The sequence below is a fragment of the Pelobates fuscus genome, chromosome 5 (genome assembly GCF_036172605.1).
Source record: "Pelobates fuscus isolate aPelFus1 chromosome 5, aPelFus1.pri, whole genome shotgun sequence".
NCBI classification, from domain to species: Eukaryota; Metazoa; Chordata; class Amphibia; order Anura; family Pelobatidae; genus Pelobates; species Pelobates fuscus.
In genome coordinates, this window is record NC_086321.1 from 253481886 (window position 1) to 253499311 (window position 17426).

At 39.7% G+C, this 17426-nt stretch overlaps 1 protein-coding gene and 1 pseudogene across 6 annotated transcripts in view; both read left to right on the top strand.

Moving 5' to 3' along the window:
- MLLT3 (MLLT3 super elongation complex subunit) overlaps positions 1-17426 on the top strand; it is a 266211-nt gene that overhangs the window by 164437 nt on the left and 84348 nt on the right. For all 6 annotated transcript variants that reach the window (XM_063455222.1, XM_063455219.1, XM_063455221.1 and 3 more), the window contains one exon: positions 3647-4264. In XM_063455222.1, coding sequence (XP_063311292.1) covers positions 3647-4264 — 618 coding nt within the window. The remainder of the gene's footprint in view (positions 1-3646; positions 4265-17426) is intronic.
- LOC134613158 (U2 spliceosomal RNA) lies at positions 9295-9407 on the top strand (annotated as a pseudogene).

Below are 17426 nucleotides of genomic sequence, written 5' to 3' on the forward strand. Positions count from 1 at the left end.
CTCCCTTTAGCGATTTCTCTTCTGTTAAACATTTACTCCAACCATCACAACCACTACAGCCCGCTAGTGGTTTGACTCCAGGCACCATGACCACTTTAAATCAAATAGGTGGTCATGGTGCCTCATGGAATCCTTTAAGTATTGGACGTGGAGACCAATGAACATGCAGTTAATAAGAATACATCCTTACTGCAAGTTTTAGGATGGTTGGGGACTACATTCAAGTGACAACCAGATCATGCATAGCATACATTTTACATATATATATATATATGGGTGTGTGTGTAGGTAAAAATGGACAGGCCATGGTTCTTATATTATTAATATGTAAATCCAGCCACTATGTGTCATTTCTTCATGAAATGTGCTTATGTTGTCCTTAAAATATTAGGCATCATTCAAAATTATGTTGGGGTAAATTAATCCATAAATATAGCAGTGGCTGTCCATTTTAAAAAGTATAATTTTAAAAGTTCTGCGTGTGAAGATTGAAGAGCAATTTAATATTTTAAACGTTATCCACGTAGACGTTCCAACTAGTTTTCTTAAAATCATTATTATGACTAATCAGTCCAGGTAAATGTATCTATCTATTGTACTAGCAATTTGGCGATCAAATGTTTAGATCAGCCGATCCCAAAAAAATCCATAATTTTATTTTAGTGATTGCTCTGGCTCTGGCCACAAACTAGTCTTACCTCAGTTCTAGGTGTGCATGTCTGGCCTTCTATCCCTTTGGGTCTGTGCTTAAAGCAAAGCACACCTTTAGAGGTGTACACATGCATAATTAACGGTGTGCATTTTTTCTGACCTAATCAGAAAAGATTACAAAAATGTATTTTTTGAACCTGCTTATCTATACATTTTCTAAACTAACAATTAGCACAATGTATGGAGGCATTTACAAGGGCATTAAAACAAGACTGACACATTATGCATGACAGAGAGCCCCTTTAAAATAGGGAGGCTTTCCCATGGTCATTTAATTCAAATATTTCATACTGGAAGATTTACAGGTTCCTTTTAAGAAAGTCATTTGAGGTGAAACATGTGGAGAGACGCCAAATGGTTCCCACAAGGAGTTGCAAGTTAAAAACTATAAACCATATAATGGACCACGTGTAGCGACAAAGGAAGAAATAAGAAATGTTATCACCATGTGGACAATCACTCGTAAAGCTTTTAATGTGAGACTTTTAAATCCACTCCAATATTTTTATTAAAGTGTTTTTTTGTTGTTGTTGCAAATTCTGCACATGTGGCTTTCCTCTGCACGTTCCTTTGTCTTGTATTTTAAATTAATAGGAGACGCTGCTACAAGAGAGCCCATCATTAATGTTTATATACACAGAGCACTGATTATTCCGACAATAATATAGTATGTTTGTGTTCTGGTTCTTTTTTTTGTTTGTTTGTTTCTTTAGTTTTGTCTTTGTAACCTCTTAATACAATATTGCTGTCTGTCCATAGATTTTTTTAATTTTCTTTTTTATGTTTTTTTTCTCGCTAACTAAGCATCATGAGCTGACAACGGAGTTGCAGAATTTCAGACAAATTAGCAAAATTTGAAATATTGGCAAAATAGGTTCTTCTGCTCGGAATTATTATTTTTTTAAATAGCAACTGGTCTGTGTGCTGTGTCGCTATTTCTGTGTACCATTTGTTTGATGACATGCCCAATTTAGTATTATTTATTGGTAAAATGTCAATTATATTAAACATTTCGGCCTAAATAAGGAAAATGTACCAATAGTGGCACATAGGATATGTACATGTTATGAGGTATTGCAGTCTATCCATTTCTAAATTTGTCAATTTTCTTTTATTGAGATGATGGCAACGTACAAAAAAAAAAGGTAATTCAGAGTAAATCAGCTTGGCATCAGGCTCAACATACAGGGTTAATCATGTATTACCCCGAACAAGAAAGACATCTCTTTTGTTGTCGTGTAAATCACAGGCTAAAGTAACAGGCTATGGATGTGCTTCTAGGTTGATAATATAACATATTCCTACACAAAGATAAACTGTCTAGACTAAGGTAAGTAAAGTAACATTAATAGGTAGTATCAGGCAAGGTGTAGACATCTTAGAGGTTGTGACACACAAGGGTTACTATCAATTAACATATTAAAAGGCTTGGATAGACCTGTGGTGAGAGAACAGAGCATAGTACTTGCTTAAGTTGGTCAGGTATACCTGTCTATCCAGTGATGTGCACTGCTTGTGTGTTTTAGTTGCGTGTTGCCCTACGTGAAGAACATGCCGGTAAGTGTATGCATAGGGTAAGAAGAATGTAATTCCAGTAATGACCACTCAGAAAGCAAACGAAAAACATAACGAATTATAGAAACTGCAGCATAATAAGTGTTGGTTACTACGGTTATGTTTTACTCTGCAGAAGATACGGGTCATGGCCACTACTCTGTGGTGTTGCGTGCAGCCTACGTGTGAGGCAGGATTAGTTTTGCTATAGTGGAAGTGTGTCCCTCCTGCCTCAATGTCCTGGACCGTTACCCTATACCCATACTGACTCTCATGGCGGTATACAGTGTCATTGTCCTATTTGTCCAGTGTTGGCCACTCTGCCAGCCCCAGGCCTTCACAAGGGCCCTTGTTCAGGTCCCAATGCTCTGGCCACTGTCAGCTCCGCAAACATAGTCTCGTGTGCGCTGTGTGCGGTCTCTGCCTCGCTCCACCTATAGGGTATGGGTTGTCGGTGGGTGAATGTGTCTCAAACGTGAAGTCATTGCCGGTGTTTCCTCCTCCAGAGTGCCTCTACGGTGATAGAGCTTGGCCCAAAAGTTGGCTAGCAGGCGATCAAGCCTCTCTGATAGAGAGGGCAGTGGAGAGCTAGACACCAGAACCACTGCATTAAGCTGGTGACTATAGGATCCCTTTTTAGACAGAAAAAGTAAAATATTACATCCATTCAAGCCTGCTCTCATCTGGTTTCATTTTTATATAAACCTACTTTGGCATTGCAAGATGACATACTAAGAGTAACGTATTAGGGTGGTTTATACGTTGTTGTTATATTGTTTATTATTAAAAGCATCAAAGGTAGGATCTCATTTGATAGACCTTTTACTGTTTTTAAATTGGTTAGACGCTTGGCAAATAGAGATAAATAAGCTAATTCCTCATTGGAGGCTTGGTCAAGATCACCGAAACTGATTTAGAGTAAGATTGATATTCCACTTCTGGATTTTATAAGCCAGGAGACTAAGAATGCATGATCTAGCACTTTATTTGTAAAATATGGTTAAACTCTTAAGAAAAAGATGTAGATTTAGCAGAGTATATTCACTAAATGGTGAATTGTAGTGCACTAGATATTTAATGGAAAAATCTTAAGTAGATCAATTTGAAATATTCTCAGATTTATATATGATTTCAGCTTGGCTAGTTTGGCCTACATTTTGCAATTGTTTTCTTAATTCACCACATTTTATTGTTTAATGAATAAACCCCACTTGTGTATATATACTTAAGTATTTAGGTTGGTTAATATTAGATGTTTAAAAGCAAAAAGCAAGCTCAAGGAGTAAAAATTAAACCTAGTAAGAAACAAAATACTTGTACTAAGGAATGCTAAATATAAAATTGAGTATCACGAAACCTGAACCCTGTTTTTCTTTCACAGGACCCAAATAAGCTGATTAGTATAAACAGTAGCAGTAACACCGGTGGCAGCAGTAGTGTTGGCTTGTCAAAACCCCATAAGTCTTCAAAGGAGCACAAGGAAAAATCATCAAAAGACTCAAAAGAGCATAGAAGTGCCTTCAAAGAACCTTCCAGGGAACATACCAAATCTTCCAAAGATTCCTCCAAAAAACCCAAAGAAAACAAACCACTAAAAGATGAAAAAATTGTCCCTAAAATGGTCTTTAAGGAACCTAAACCCATGTCTAAAGACCCGAGGTGTGAGAACAATAATATTCTTACAGTGTCAAGTGGACATCAGCAGGAAAAGAAACTGTCTAGCAAGAGGCCTACACACACAGACTCAGAGGATCCACTTTCCAGGAAACGGAAAAAAAGCAGCTCAGAATCTTCATTAAAAACGTTTTCTAATTCCTCACTTTTGGTACTGTCTTCTTCAGAAAAAAAGCCCCTTAAAGACAAATCTCAGCCTAAACCTGGGAAGGTGAAGGTTGAAAGTGAAGTCCTAGATAAGAAGAAGCTGCCATTGCCCCCTTTTGAAGACATTGTGGATCCCAATGACACAGATCTAGAAGATAACATGTCATCCAAATCAGAGGTATGTCCTATTTATATAAATATTGTCTCTTTCAATATTTTTTCCCCCCAGAACATCTGTTCTGTTTTAGTGCATCTTGATGTCATTGAGATAGTATTGATGACTTAAGTGGTAGTTTAGTGATCTGATTGCAATGGACATGAAATTTGTGCTTTGAACTTGATCAAATACAAATCTTGTTACCAGCTATCTTCTGCTTTAAGTATATTAATTATTTTCTGTATGCTAACGTTTTTTTCGCCGCTACTTAAAAAGGAGACGTTGATTTCCAAAAATTTCTGCAATCTATTTTAAAGCAGCACATAACTTGATTACTTTATCTCTGGAACATTGTTGAAGGCCAAGTTAATAATGATTTTATTGACATGATATTGATTTTTCAATAGGCTTTATCATCAGAAACTATATGTATATTACCAGCTAGTTAAGTCCAGAAAGTAGTTAATGCAGAATATTAATTTAACAATGTATTGTTTTATGAGAACCGACTGACTCTTACATATTTCTTTCAGGCTTATTCACTCAAGTGAGAATTGCTGGGAATTCAAAGTGATTTTCGAATTTAAGGCCAAAATAGCTAAACCGAATACAGAATTGGCAAGGAGATTTCTTTCTAATTCAGCTATTTTGACCTACATTTTAAAAGTTACTTTGAATTCCAGGGAATTCTCACTTAACTTGGTTAATTCACTAAAGTGAGAATTCCAAAGGGAATTTAAAATTGAAGACCAAAATAACTAGAATCATAGCTGACTTGGAGATTTTTTTCCAAATTATCCATCTTGGCCTTATATTTGAAATTTACTTTGAAATCTCACTATAGTGAACAACCCTGTAATTGAATGACTCAGTAGGTATTTCTCAGCTGGCTGCGCTATGCTTGTAGATATCATGGCTTTTTCTACAAGCAGTATAAAAATGTCTGCTTCAGTTTCAACTAAACCTTTAGTCTACATGGACTATATATGTCTAAGGATATCATACAGTTACCAAAGGGAATTAGGCCATTGACATTTTTATTTTATTTGCAAACATAATGCATCATTCCTTATACAGAGAAAAAAGCTGGCCGATTAATTGCTCGGTGCTGTATCTGATGCATATTTGTTGTTTTCCTGCCTGACAAGCCTCTCTAATACGATTAAGAGCCTAAAGACAGACTATAATAGAACAGAATTGGGTGAGTTTAGATAAAGTAATTAAGGTCTATTTGAAAATGTAATTGCCAAAGGGCACAGAGAGACAACCTTCTGCAATCCAGATGTTGTGGACTACATCGTCCATAATGTTATAAATGCATCACGTGTGATGAAGTCTGCACCATCTATCCCCTGCCATAGGGATTAGAATGAATGTTTAAAATTGTTTCCTATATTGGGCCCGTTTCTTTGAATGTGCTGTATAGCAAGCGTTGGAATGTGCAACACAATGCGTGAGGACAATTCCTGTCTATACTTGATTTAAAAAAAATTATATATATATATATTTTATTTTTGTTTAAACTACAGGAAAATAAGTACTTGTGCTAAATGTGCATTGCTATGTGCTTCACTTCTGCATATTGATGCCTTAAAGGGACACTATAGTCACCAGAACAACTACAGCTTATTGCATTTGTTCTGGTGAATAGAATCATTACCTTCAGGCTTTTTGCTGTAAAAACTGTCTTTTCAGGGAAAATGCAGTGTTTACATTACAGCCTAGTGATAACTTCACTGGCCACTCCTCAGATGGCTGTTAGAGAGCCTTCCTGGGTCATTGCTGCCTAAAATGCATCCAAGCATACGGTGTCTCCTCCCTCTGCATGCAGACACTGAACTTTCCTCATATAGATAAATGGATTCAATTCATCTCTATGAGGAGATGCTGATTGGCCAGGGCTGCGTTTGACGTGTGCTGGCCCTGCCCCTGATCTGCCTCCTTCACAGTCTCAGACAATCTTATGGTGAAGCATTCTGATTGGCTCAGAACAAAACTTCTGATGATGTCAGCAGGCAGCTTGCTGTTCTGATGCAAACATGGACAAAACCAGCAGCTTCAGGCTTGAATACAAGTAAGATTTTTACAATATTTAGGGAGGCAAGAGGGACTAGATGGTGTCTTTAACACTATAGGGTCAGAAATATATGTTTGCGTACATGACCCTATAGTGCCCCTTTAACCTCTTAAGGACCAAACTTCTGGAATAAAAGGGAATCATGACATGCCACACATGTCATGTGTCCTTAAGGGGTTAAAGCACCACTGTCACCATCTGGCGACTTTTGCATAATTTGACTGCTGTGGGTCCGGTGGTTGGGGGGGGGGGGAGGGGGAGGGGAGAGGTGTGCCTTCTTCTTCTGCCTGGTCATTGCCAGGAGCTGACATCAGTGCTGCACCAGAGTGCAACATTGAGGTGTGTGGAGGGTCCTTATAGACCGCGGGCTCCTCCTTAGACAGAGTCAATACAATACAGCTGTCACTAGTGATGACTGGGGGATTGACACTTTTAGATGTCGGTAGCTCTTCCTAGTTTTTAGAAGTGTCAGGCGTAGGAAAAATAATGTGTAATAATTTTGCAAGATGTGGGTGGGAGCGTGTAATAAAGAATAAAGAATAAAAAAAAATTAATTAAACGGTGAAATATAGAATACATGTTTTTGCTCTAATGATAACAAAGATAGGAATTGTATTTTTCTTAAAGAAACCTAAACTTGCTCTAACTTTTACATGCAAATAGGTTATACTATGTGAAAGATCTGTTATCTGAAATTATGTAGAATGTATTAGTTTTTTTCCTATATACAAATAGCAAATGGAAAAAAAGGTCAAATATTCTTTACAAAACAAAGAAAAAAACAAGCAAATAACTACACATACTATTGAGAGAGTCTAATTGACTCTGCTTTAACCAATATATTGGAAACGCAATTTTTTTTAGGAAAAATCATTCTATTTGCCCCCCAAATCATTCTATTCAACCCTATTTAATTTGGTGAATAGAAAATTGATAGCAAGATTGAACCCAAAATAGCCAATTTTACGAATTATAGTGACACTATAGGCACCAGTTCTACTGCAGCTTTACAGCTGTAGTGGCTGTGGCCATAGAGACGTTTCTTGCCTCCTCAGCAGTGTAAATAGCAGAAAAGGCAATGTTTACACCACAGCAAAACAAAACAACTACGTTGTTGTGTGTTAAATAGCAATTACTTAACTTCAATTAGTCTGTAGCCTCCCAAGATCGTTATCCACCACAAAACGATCATATATATGTATAGAACCACAAGCAGAAGTGGGATACGGCTGTACAGTCTATATAGGGAACATACAAGGAAAAAAAAACAATAGTGTGATACAGTATATACAGTGAAAATGTGCGCTTAAATGGATGCACTCACGAGATAGTAAAGGTAAAACAGCATTCAAGGTGCCTCCCCAAGGAATATGGGGGGATGCTGGTATCCTTCGGTAGTGTCTAGCAGCCAAATGGGACACAGGACTCCAGGTGAGTAATGGTAGAAAATATTTGTAGTTTTATTTTCTTTAAAAGGTGATACAACACCAAGCAGATAAAATATAAAAGTGCAGCAGTAGGTCCAACGCGTTTCGTTCAACACAGGAACTTCATCAGGGACCGCACAGTAGAAGAAATCAACAACAATATTGCAGATTGTAAAAAAATACACATCCCACATCGAGGATGTGTATTTTTTTACAATCTGCAATATTGTTGTTGATTTCTTCTACTGTGCGGTCCCTGATGAAGTTCCTGTGTTGAACGAAACGCGTTGGACCTACTGCTACACTTTTATATTTTATCTGCTTGGTGTTGTATCACCTTTTAAAGAAAATAAAACTACAAATATTTTCTACCATTACTCACCTGGAGTCCTGTGTCCCATTTGGCTGCTAGACACTACCGAAGGATACCAGCATCCCCCCATATTCCTTGGGGAGGCACCTTGAATGCTGTTTTACCTTTACTATCTCGTGAGTGCATCCATTTAAGCGCACATTTTCACTGTATATACTGTATCACACTATTGTTTTTTTTTTCCAATGTTTACACCACCTCTGATGGCTCTCCGTCTGACAGCCTTACAGAGACTTCCTGGATTCAGTCCTGCAAAGATTTCTCCTATCTCACATCACACCCGTGCTGAAAACAAAAAAAAACACATAATGGTTTATAGTGCTTAGTGGCTTAATTAGCTCCTTTGTCCGGGATCAAAAATGGCCATTTGGTTTTGGACCGTGACAGAGGCGCTATTAGAGCCAAAACGCACGTCAAACCGATGTGTATGGGGTACTTCTTTTGTTTGTTTTTATAAATATGGGTAGAATGTGAGATAGTGGGGATCTGTTAGGTTGGGTGTACTGGTGTCATGTTATAGCAGACCATTGAAGAGTGCACTGTAAATTGCCAAGGTATAAGCTTTAATACAGCGGCTATTTTTGGAGCTCTAAGTGATCACCTATTGGGTACAGCAAGATATTATGAAATGCACTGTCACTTTACAATACGGCTTTAGGACACTGATTCACATATGATTTTATATCAGGAGGTTTTAGGAGCGTGCTGAGAGGACTTCTTGTGGTGCAACAGTGATGTGTTAGGCGTAGGCATGCTTGTTCCATTTGGCATACATAGCCCCATCTTTTATTTGAGTTAGCGAAGCGAGTTTGTGTCTGTGCTTCTATCCACTGCACTATGAGAGAGACACTATATGCAATTAGATCAGGGCAACTTTGACACTATTGTAGCAACTATATCTGCAATGTGATTTTGTTTATTTTTTGATACATGAAAATATAGTTTCTACTGCATATACCTACATGTAGCTGCTGATTTCGGTGTATGGTAGCCTGAGTGCAAATATATGCTTTTTAGGTTTGTTTTGTCACTTTTCAAAGTTTACCTTACTATAAAGTTGATACTTTTAATTAAGGGAATCCTTTGGTGAGCGTTTCTCTCACAGGTTTTGCCCTCTATGTTGCCTTATTGGTGGTTTTTCTAGCAGAATCTCTGCTAAAGTTGACTTACTTGGGTCGCTTCTCTGCCTTTTGGCTAAGATCAATTGTAGTATCTGTTCTTATCAGTTTGGTTTTGATGGGATTGGCTCCTTCTCTGTGTAGATGAGTATTTTTCCCCTCATTTCCTTATTTTTCTTTATCTCTTGTATGCTTTAGGGTTAAGCCATTTAGTACCCTTGTAACCCTTTCTGTACTTTTCACCAGGTTGTTTCCTGGTTAAGAGTGCTGTGTATATATTACTTGGATTCGTCTCCGGTCTACTTTTACTTAAATGAAAGAAGGAATTCTCCAGGGATGGTTATCTCCTCCTCCATTCTAATGAATGTATTGTTATCAATAACTGCACAGTGCTGGGTATACAAATCTTAACAATGCATTGATCCTTAATTTAAAAAAAAAACAAAAACCTTGAGATTACAAACCACAATTTCAGAGAAGAGGATATTTTCAGATGCGTAATCTTTGTGCAGCTCGAGCAATTGCTCAGGCACTTTCACATGTTTTCAATAGCCACAATGATATCTTTACTGTAATAGTAGGAACCACTCTGTTTTCTTTTACTTAAGAGAAGCAAGCTTGAATTAATTTTTTTTTTTCAAAAATAATTTTATGAGGTCCAGAACTTGGTGAAATATTAAGAAGTATGACACTGCTAATTTGAATTGTGGAAACTAATGCTTGACTGTGGTTGACATATCTTAAATGATGCGGTTAACGGTATGTACGTAAAAAGTTCTACATTCCATATAATATCAATGATGCTGTCAGCAGATGTTTTGCAAGGTTCTAAAGAGAGATTTCCTTTATTAAAAAAAGAAGAAAGAAAATAAATAAAGTGAAGTTTTTCCCCCCCTTTTCCATGAACATTTACTAATGGTTTAGTTGTTTATAGATGTGGTGTAGTGATTTAAAAGTATATTTTAATGTTAAAGTGGATATTTTCCCTTTGTGATTTTGAGATTAAACGGACACTCTAAGCACTTGCGTCTTTCTTTCGACAGACCTTCTCCGGGAGCAGTGAGTAAGTTTGTATTTTTACAGGTTAGCGGAATTTGCCCATGCCGATTTGTTAAACTCTTTTCCACCACTAAATTGAGACTCCATGGGGAAATGGTACTGGAATGACTGCACCTATAGCCTTCATTACCATAACCACGACCGTAAGCTGTCCATTATGGTACTCATAATGCCTTTTTAAAGGGGCAGTCAAAGCATCATAACCACTACTTACCATTGTAATAGTTATAGTGCTGGTAACCATTTTTGAGCTGTTTGGTCAAAATGGAGAGTGTGGAGCAGAATTCTTACACACACCTGGTAAGCACAGAAAGAGAGAGTGAGCGTGGGATGCTGTGTACCTTGATACACATACACACACCAGCACATACAAACACAGATGCACACACTTTGACACACAGATAGATACATACATACATACATACACACACACAGAGATACACACTGTGTGTCAAGGTGTGTGTATCTGTATGTCAGTGTGTATCTGTGTACCACTATGTGCCAGTGTGTGTGTGTTATCTGTCAGACACACACACACACACATTGACACACAGATGCACACACCTTGACACACAGACACACACCGGCACACTGGGGGGGGGGTTCCACTATGTCAAAGGGTTCCATGGGAAAAATTAATTGGGATCCCCTGCCTTAGATGTACAACTCCTGCTGACTTTGTCAGCTATGTTTCACTGAGGGTTAATCTCTAGTAGCTGTCTCACTGAAAATCACAGTAAGAAGACGTTGGACATCCATAGGAAAGCATTGTGTAATGCTTTCTTACGGGCGGTTTGAATGCGCGCGTGTCTCTTGCCGCGCATGCGCATTCGGAGCCGAGAGGCGGATCGGGCGGAGAGATCCCCAGTGCCAAGGGAGCCCGGTGCTGGAGAAAGGTAAGTGCTAAAGGAGTTTTAACCACACACACACTCACGAACAGAAGCATACACACTAGCTAATAGACACACACACATTAACTGACAGACACACACACATTAACTGACAGACATACATACATACATACACACTCACTGACCGACAGACATACACACTCATTTACAAAACATACACTCTCACTGACAAACACACACTCTCACTGACAAACACACACTCTCACTGACAAACACACACTCTCACTGACAAACACACACTCTCACTGACAAACACACACTCTCACTGACAAACACACACTCACTAACAGACACCAAACAGACTCACTAACAGACACACACTAACAGACACACACTAACAGACACACACTAACAGACACACACTAACAGACACACACTAACAGACACACACTAACAGACACACACTAACAGACACACATAACAGACACACATAACAGACACACATAACAGACACACATAACAGACACACATAACAGACACACATAACAGACACACATAACAGACACACATAACAGACACACTCAGTAACAGACACACACTCACTGACACACACTCACTGACACACACTCACTGACACACACACTATCACACACACACTGACCCTCACTAGCAGACACACACTCAATAACAGACAGACACAAACTAACACACACAGTAACACACACACACACACACACAAAAACTAACACACTCACTGACTGACACACTAGCAGACACACTCAATAACAGACACACACAAATTAACACACACACACACACACACACTCATATTTATTTTTTATTTTTTATGTAATCCCCCAGCCTCCCTACCTTTGGGAGTGCTGAGGGGATTCCATGGGGTCCAGTGGAGCTACCCGGCGGCTGGTCCTGCCCAGCTCCCTCGCGTGCCGCTTACTGGTGCCGGAGCCAGAATGACAGCGCTCAGGGGAGTATTCTCCCTTGCACGCGCGCGCCCGGTTACACCACTGCCAGCCTCGGGGGGGCTCTGAGGTGGCTAGCTCCTGGGCCCCCAGGAAAAGAGGCTTTCAAACTGGCATTCATACCCGGTCGCAGGGCAGCCGGGCCCGGTCGCAGCTGCGACCACTGCGACCACGGTATGTATGCCAGTGGTACTAACACTTTAACGTCTCTGTTCCTATTTATGGAGATTCCTCCCCCATTTCTAATAGTAATTCATAAAGTAGTGAGGAAAGTAATGGAAACCATGTTAAAGGATAGGATTGTTGAACAGCTAAAATCACATGGATTTCAAGATCAGAGACAACATGGGTTTACTTTAGGGAGATCATGGCAAACTAGTCTTATTGATTTTTTTGATTGGGTAACTAAAATAATAGATCGGGGTGGGGCAGTAGACATTGCTTACCTAGATTTCAGTAAGGCTTTTGACACTGTTGCACATAGAAGGCTTATCAATAAACTGCAATCTTTAAATTTGGATTCCAATATTGTTGAATGGGTAAGGCAGTGGCTGAGTGACAGGCAACAGAGGGTTGTAGTCAGTGGAGTATATTGGAAGCATGGTCTTGTCACCAGTGGGGTACCTCAGGGATCTGTACTTGGACCCATTCTCTTTAATATTTTTATTAGTGATATTGCAGAAGGTCTTGATGGTAAGGTATGTCTTTTTGCTGATGATACTAAGATATGTAACAGTGTTGATGTTCCAGGAAGGATCAGCCAAATGGCAAATGATTTAGGTAAACTAGAAAAATGGTCAGAGTTGTGGCAACTAATATTTAATGTGGATAAGTGCAAGATAATGCATCTTGGATGTAAAAACCCAAAGGCAGAGTACAGAATATTCATTAGAGTCCTAGCCTCAACATCTGAGGAAAAGGGTTTTAAGGGTAGTTATTTCTGATGACTTAAAGGCAGGCAGACAATGTAATAGAGCAGCAGGAAATGCTAGCAGAATGCTTGGTTGTGTAGGGAGAGGCATTAGCAGTAGAAAGAGGGAAGTGCTCATGCCATTGTACAGAACACTGGTGAGACCTCACTTGGAGTATTGTACGCAGTACTAGAGACCGTATCTCCAGAAGGACATAGATACATAGAGACATAGAGAGAGTTCAGAGAAGGGCTACTAAACTGGTTCATGGATCGCAGGATAAAACTTACCAGGAAAGGTTAAAGGAACTTAACATGTATAGCTTGGAGGAAAGACAAGACAGGGAAACATTTAAATACATAAAGGGAATCAAGGAGGAGACTATATTTAAAAGAAGAAAAATTACCACAAGAAGAGGACATAGTCTTAAATTTAGAGGGGCAAAGGTTTAAAAATAATATCAAGAAGTATTACTTTACTGAGAGGGTAGTGGATGCATGGAATAGCCTTCCAGCTGAAGTGGTAGAGGTTAACACACTTATAGAGTTTAACCCCTTAAGGACCAAACTTCTGCAATAAAAGGGAATCATGACATGTCACACATGTCATGTGTCCTTAAGGGGTTAAGCATGCGTGGGTAATGCATAAGGCTATCCTAGCTATAAGATAAGGCAGGGACTAATGAAAGTATTTAGAAAATTGGGCAGACTAAATGGGCCAAATGGTTCTTATCTGCCGTCACATTCTATGTTTCTATAAAAGGTTTTACTTTAATTTCTTTCCCCCGGTGTCGAGGCTCCCTTGTTGATGCTTACCTCCTCATAGACTAGCTGGTTCGGCTGTTCATATTGCAGGCGGGTGGCAAGGGAGCGCTGTCCTCTGTAATCTTCTTGCTCTGCTCTCACACTGCTGTGATGCCAGGAGCTGGAATATGATGTCACTAAATAGCATGTAAGGGAGCAAGAAGATCACAGCTCCCTTGCAGCCTCTATTGCTGTGGTGTGTGTTTGTCAGAGTGTGTCAAATCAGTGATTATATGTGTCTGTGAGCGTCAACTCAGTGAGTGTGTGTGTGTATGTCATTGTGTGTCTGTCAGTTAGTATATGTCACTGTATACAGTGAGGGGAAAAAAAGTATTTGATCCCCTGCTGATTTTGAACGTTTGTCCACTGACAGAGAAATGATCAGTCTATTATTTTAACAGTGAGAGACAGAATAACAAAACAAAAAAATCCAGAAAAAATGCAAGTCAAAAAAGTTATAAATTGATTTGCATGTCAATGACTGAAATAAGTATTTGATCCCTTATCAATCAGCAAGATTTCTTGCTCCCAGGTGTCTTTTATATAGGTAACAAGCGGAGATTAGGAGCACTCTCTTAAAGGGAGTCCTCCAAGTCTCAGCTTGTAACCTGTATAAAAGACACCTGTCCACAGAAGCAGTCAATCAAGCAGATTCCAAACTCTCCACCATTGCCAAGACCAAAGATCTGTCCAAGGATGTTAGGGACAAGATTGTAGACCTACACAACAGTTTGTGCGATTATTCGCAAATGGAAGAAACACAAATTAATTGACAGTATCCCTCAGTCTGGTGCTTCATGTAAGATCTCACCTCGTGGAGTTTCAATGATCACGAGAATGGTGAGGAATCGGCCCAGAACTACATGGGATGAGGATCTTGTTAATGATCTCAAGGCAGCTGGGACCATAGTCCCCAAGAAAACAATTGGTAACACACTACGCCGTGAAGGACTGAAATCCTGCAGCGCCCGCAAGGTCCCCTTGCTCAAGAAAGCCCATGTACAGGCCCGTCTGAAGTTTGCCAATGAACATCTGAATGATTCAGAGGAGAACTGGGTGAAAGTCTTGTGGTCAGATGAGACCAAAATCAAGCTCTTTAGCAACAATTAAACTCGCCGTGTTTGAAGGAGGAGGAGGAATGCTGCATATGACCCCAAGGTCAAGCATGTTTTTCTCCTTAGGGGACAGGACAACTGGACCATCATCAAAGGGACGATGGATGGGGTCATGTACCATCAGATCTTGGGTGAGAACCTCCTTCCTTCAGCCAGGGCATTGAAAATGGGTCGTTGGTGGGTTTTCCAGCATAACAATGACCCAAAACACACAGCCAAGGCAACAAAAGAGTGGCTCAAGGAGAAGCATATTAAAGGTCCCGGAGTGACCTAACCCATCTCCAGACCTTACCCCCAGCTCCCTCCATAGAAAATCTGTGGAGGGAGCTGAAGGTTCCAGTTGCCAAAAGTGGTCCTTGAAACCTTAATGACTTGGAGAGGATGTGCAAAGAGGAGTGGGACAAAATCCTTCCTGATATGTGTGCAAACCTGGTGGCCAACTACAAGAAACGTCTGACCTCTGTGATTGCAACAAGGGTTTTGCCACCAAGTCAAAGGGGTCAAATACTTATTTCACACATTTACATACTAATCAATGTATAACTTTTTTGACATGCAGTTTTCTGGATTTTTTTGTTTTGTTATTCTGTATTTGTTATGTCTCTCACTAAAATACATCTACCATTAAAATTAAAGACTGATCATTTCTTTGTAAGTGAGCTAACGTTCAAAATCAGCAGGGGATCAAATACTTCCCCCCCTCAATGTATGCATCTGAGAGTGTGTGCCTGTCAGGGAGTGGGTGTGTCAGTGTGTGTCTAGTGAAGTAACAAGGAACACAGGCGACACCCCAAATGTCTAAGATGGTTCTGTTTCTTACAGGGTAAGTCTCCTAAAAATAAGTGTAACGTTTCTGCTCTATGCAGCCTTAATCATGCATAATCTCATCTCTAACAAACAGAACCATCTTAGACCTTTGGAGTGCCACCTGTGTTCCTTGTTACTTCACTTGACTTCAACAGATTGTGGTGTCTGCTGCCTTCACAAAGCACCTCCCAGGTAGATGGCTGGATGATTGAGTGGAACCTGAGTGCAGGGTGAATTGTTTCTTGCCAGTGTGTGTCTGTCAGTGAAAGTGTGCGTTGGTTAAACAGTATGTGTGCCAATGACTGTATCTCTGTCTGTGAGAGTATGTCAGTGCATGTATCAGTGAGGGGTGTGTCTGTCATTTAAATTTTGTGTTGGTCTTAAAGGACCACTATAGGCACCCAGACCACTTCAGCTCAATGAAGTGGTCTGGGTGCCAGGTCCCTCTAGGGTTAACCCTGCCGGCTATGTTTACATATGAGTTAATCCAGCCACTAGTGGCTGTCTCACTGACAGCTGCTAGAGGCGCTTCCACGCTTCTCACTATGATTTTCACAGTGAGAAGTCGCCAGCGTCCATAGGAAAGCATTGAGAATGCTTTCCTATGGGCTGACTGCGCACGTGGCTCTTGCGCATTCAGCCGAAGACGTCCAAAGGAGGAGGAGAGTCCCCAGCGCCGAGGGAGCCCGGTGCTGGAGAAAGGTAAGTGTTTAACCCCTTCCTCCAACTTCAGCCCCGCGGGAGGGGGGTCATGAGAGTGGGGGCACCCTCAGGACACAACGAGTTTGTTTTCCTGGCACTATAGTGGTCCTTTAAACAGGAAGAGATGCGGCAAACTAAGATTAGGGGGATAAAACAGGGGGCAGGTGCTGCGCCTAAAAAGTTCTTACTTGGATATTTGCAACAACAAGGAAAAAGAACAGGAAAAACGGATAGTGTAGGATATTAATTAAGATTGTTGGTATAAATAAGATTGTTGGTCTTCAACAGGAAGAGGTGCGACCTTTACAGGACGAAGTGGAACAAATTATGATCCTTAAATTTAGAATCCCTAACATTTAGTCATGCGTAGAGCAGCACAAATCCAAAATACACCACTGGCTATGCGGACCTGATGCGCATGAGTGGCTAGTGCCACACGCGCATCCAAGTTTCTCCATTGGAAACTTATGAAAGATCATGCGACAAAAGCACATGCCCTGGCTACCATTGATTTGATGTGATATTTTAAGTATAAACATTTAAAATGAATACAATATTTACAAACCCAAATATATGAACTATTAATATTTAAAATGTAGTTAAAGTTTTTCTAATACCTCTGAAACAACGCTCACAAGTAGAAATGAAATACTAATGTATGCTCACTACATTCAGAAAGGCACAGGAGGCCTGAATTCAGGAAGAATTTCTTCATTATGAAGTTTTGCCCTGTTGTTCTCAAATATATTATCCTGACAAAAACGGACGTTTTGCAACCCAACTATGTAACAACTACTGAACTGGGTTTTCTTAAATAGTAAGCATAGACCATGTACACGTATTTAAACTATAAAAAGTCATGCTAAATCAATGCTTCGCATTAAGTATAATATATATATGATTTTAATAAATGAAATGGTAGTATTTTCTCAACCTTATTTTATTTTTAAAATAAAATGT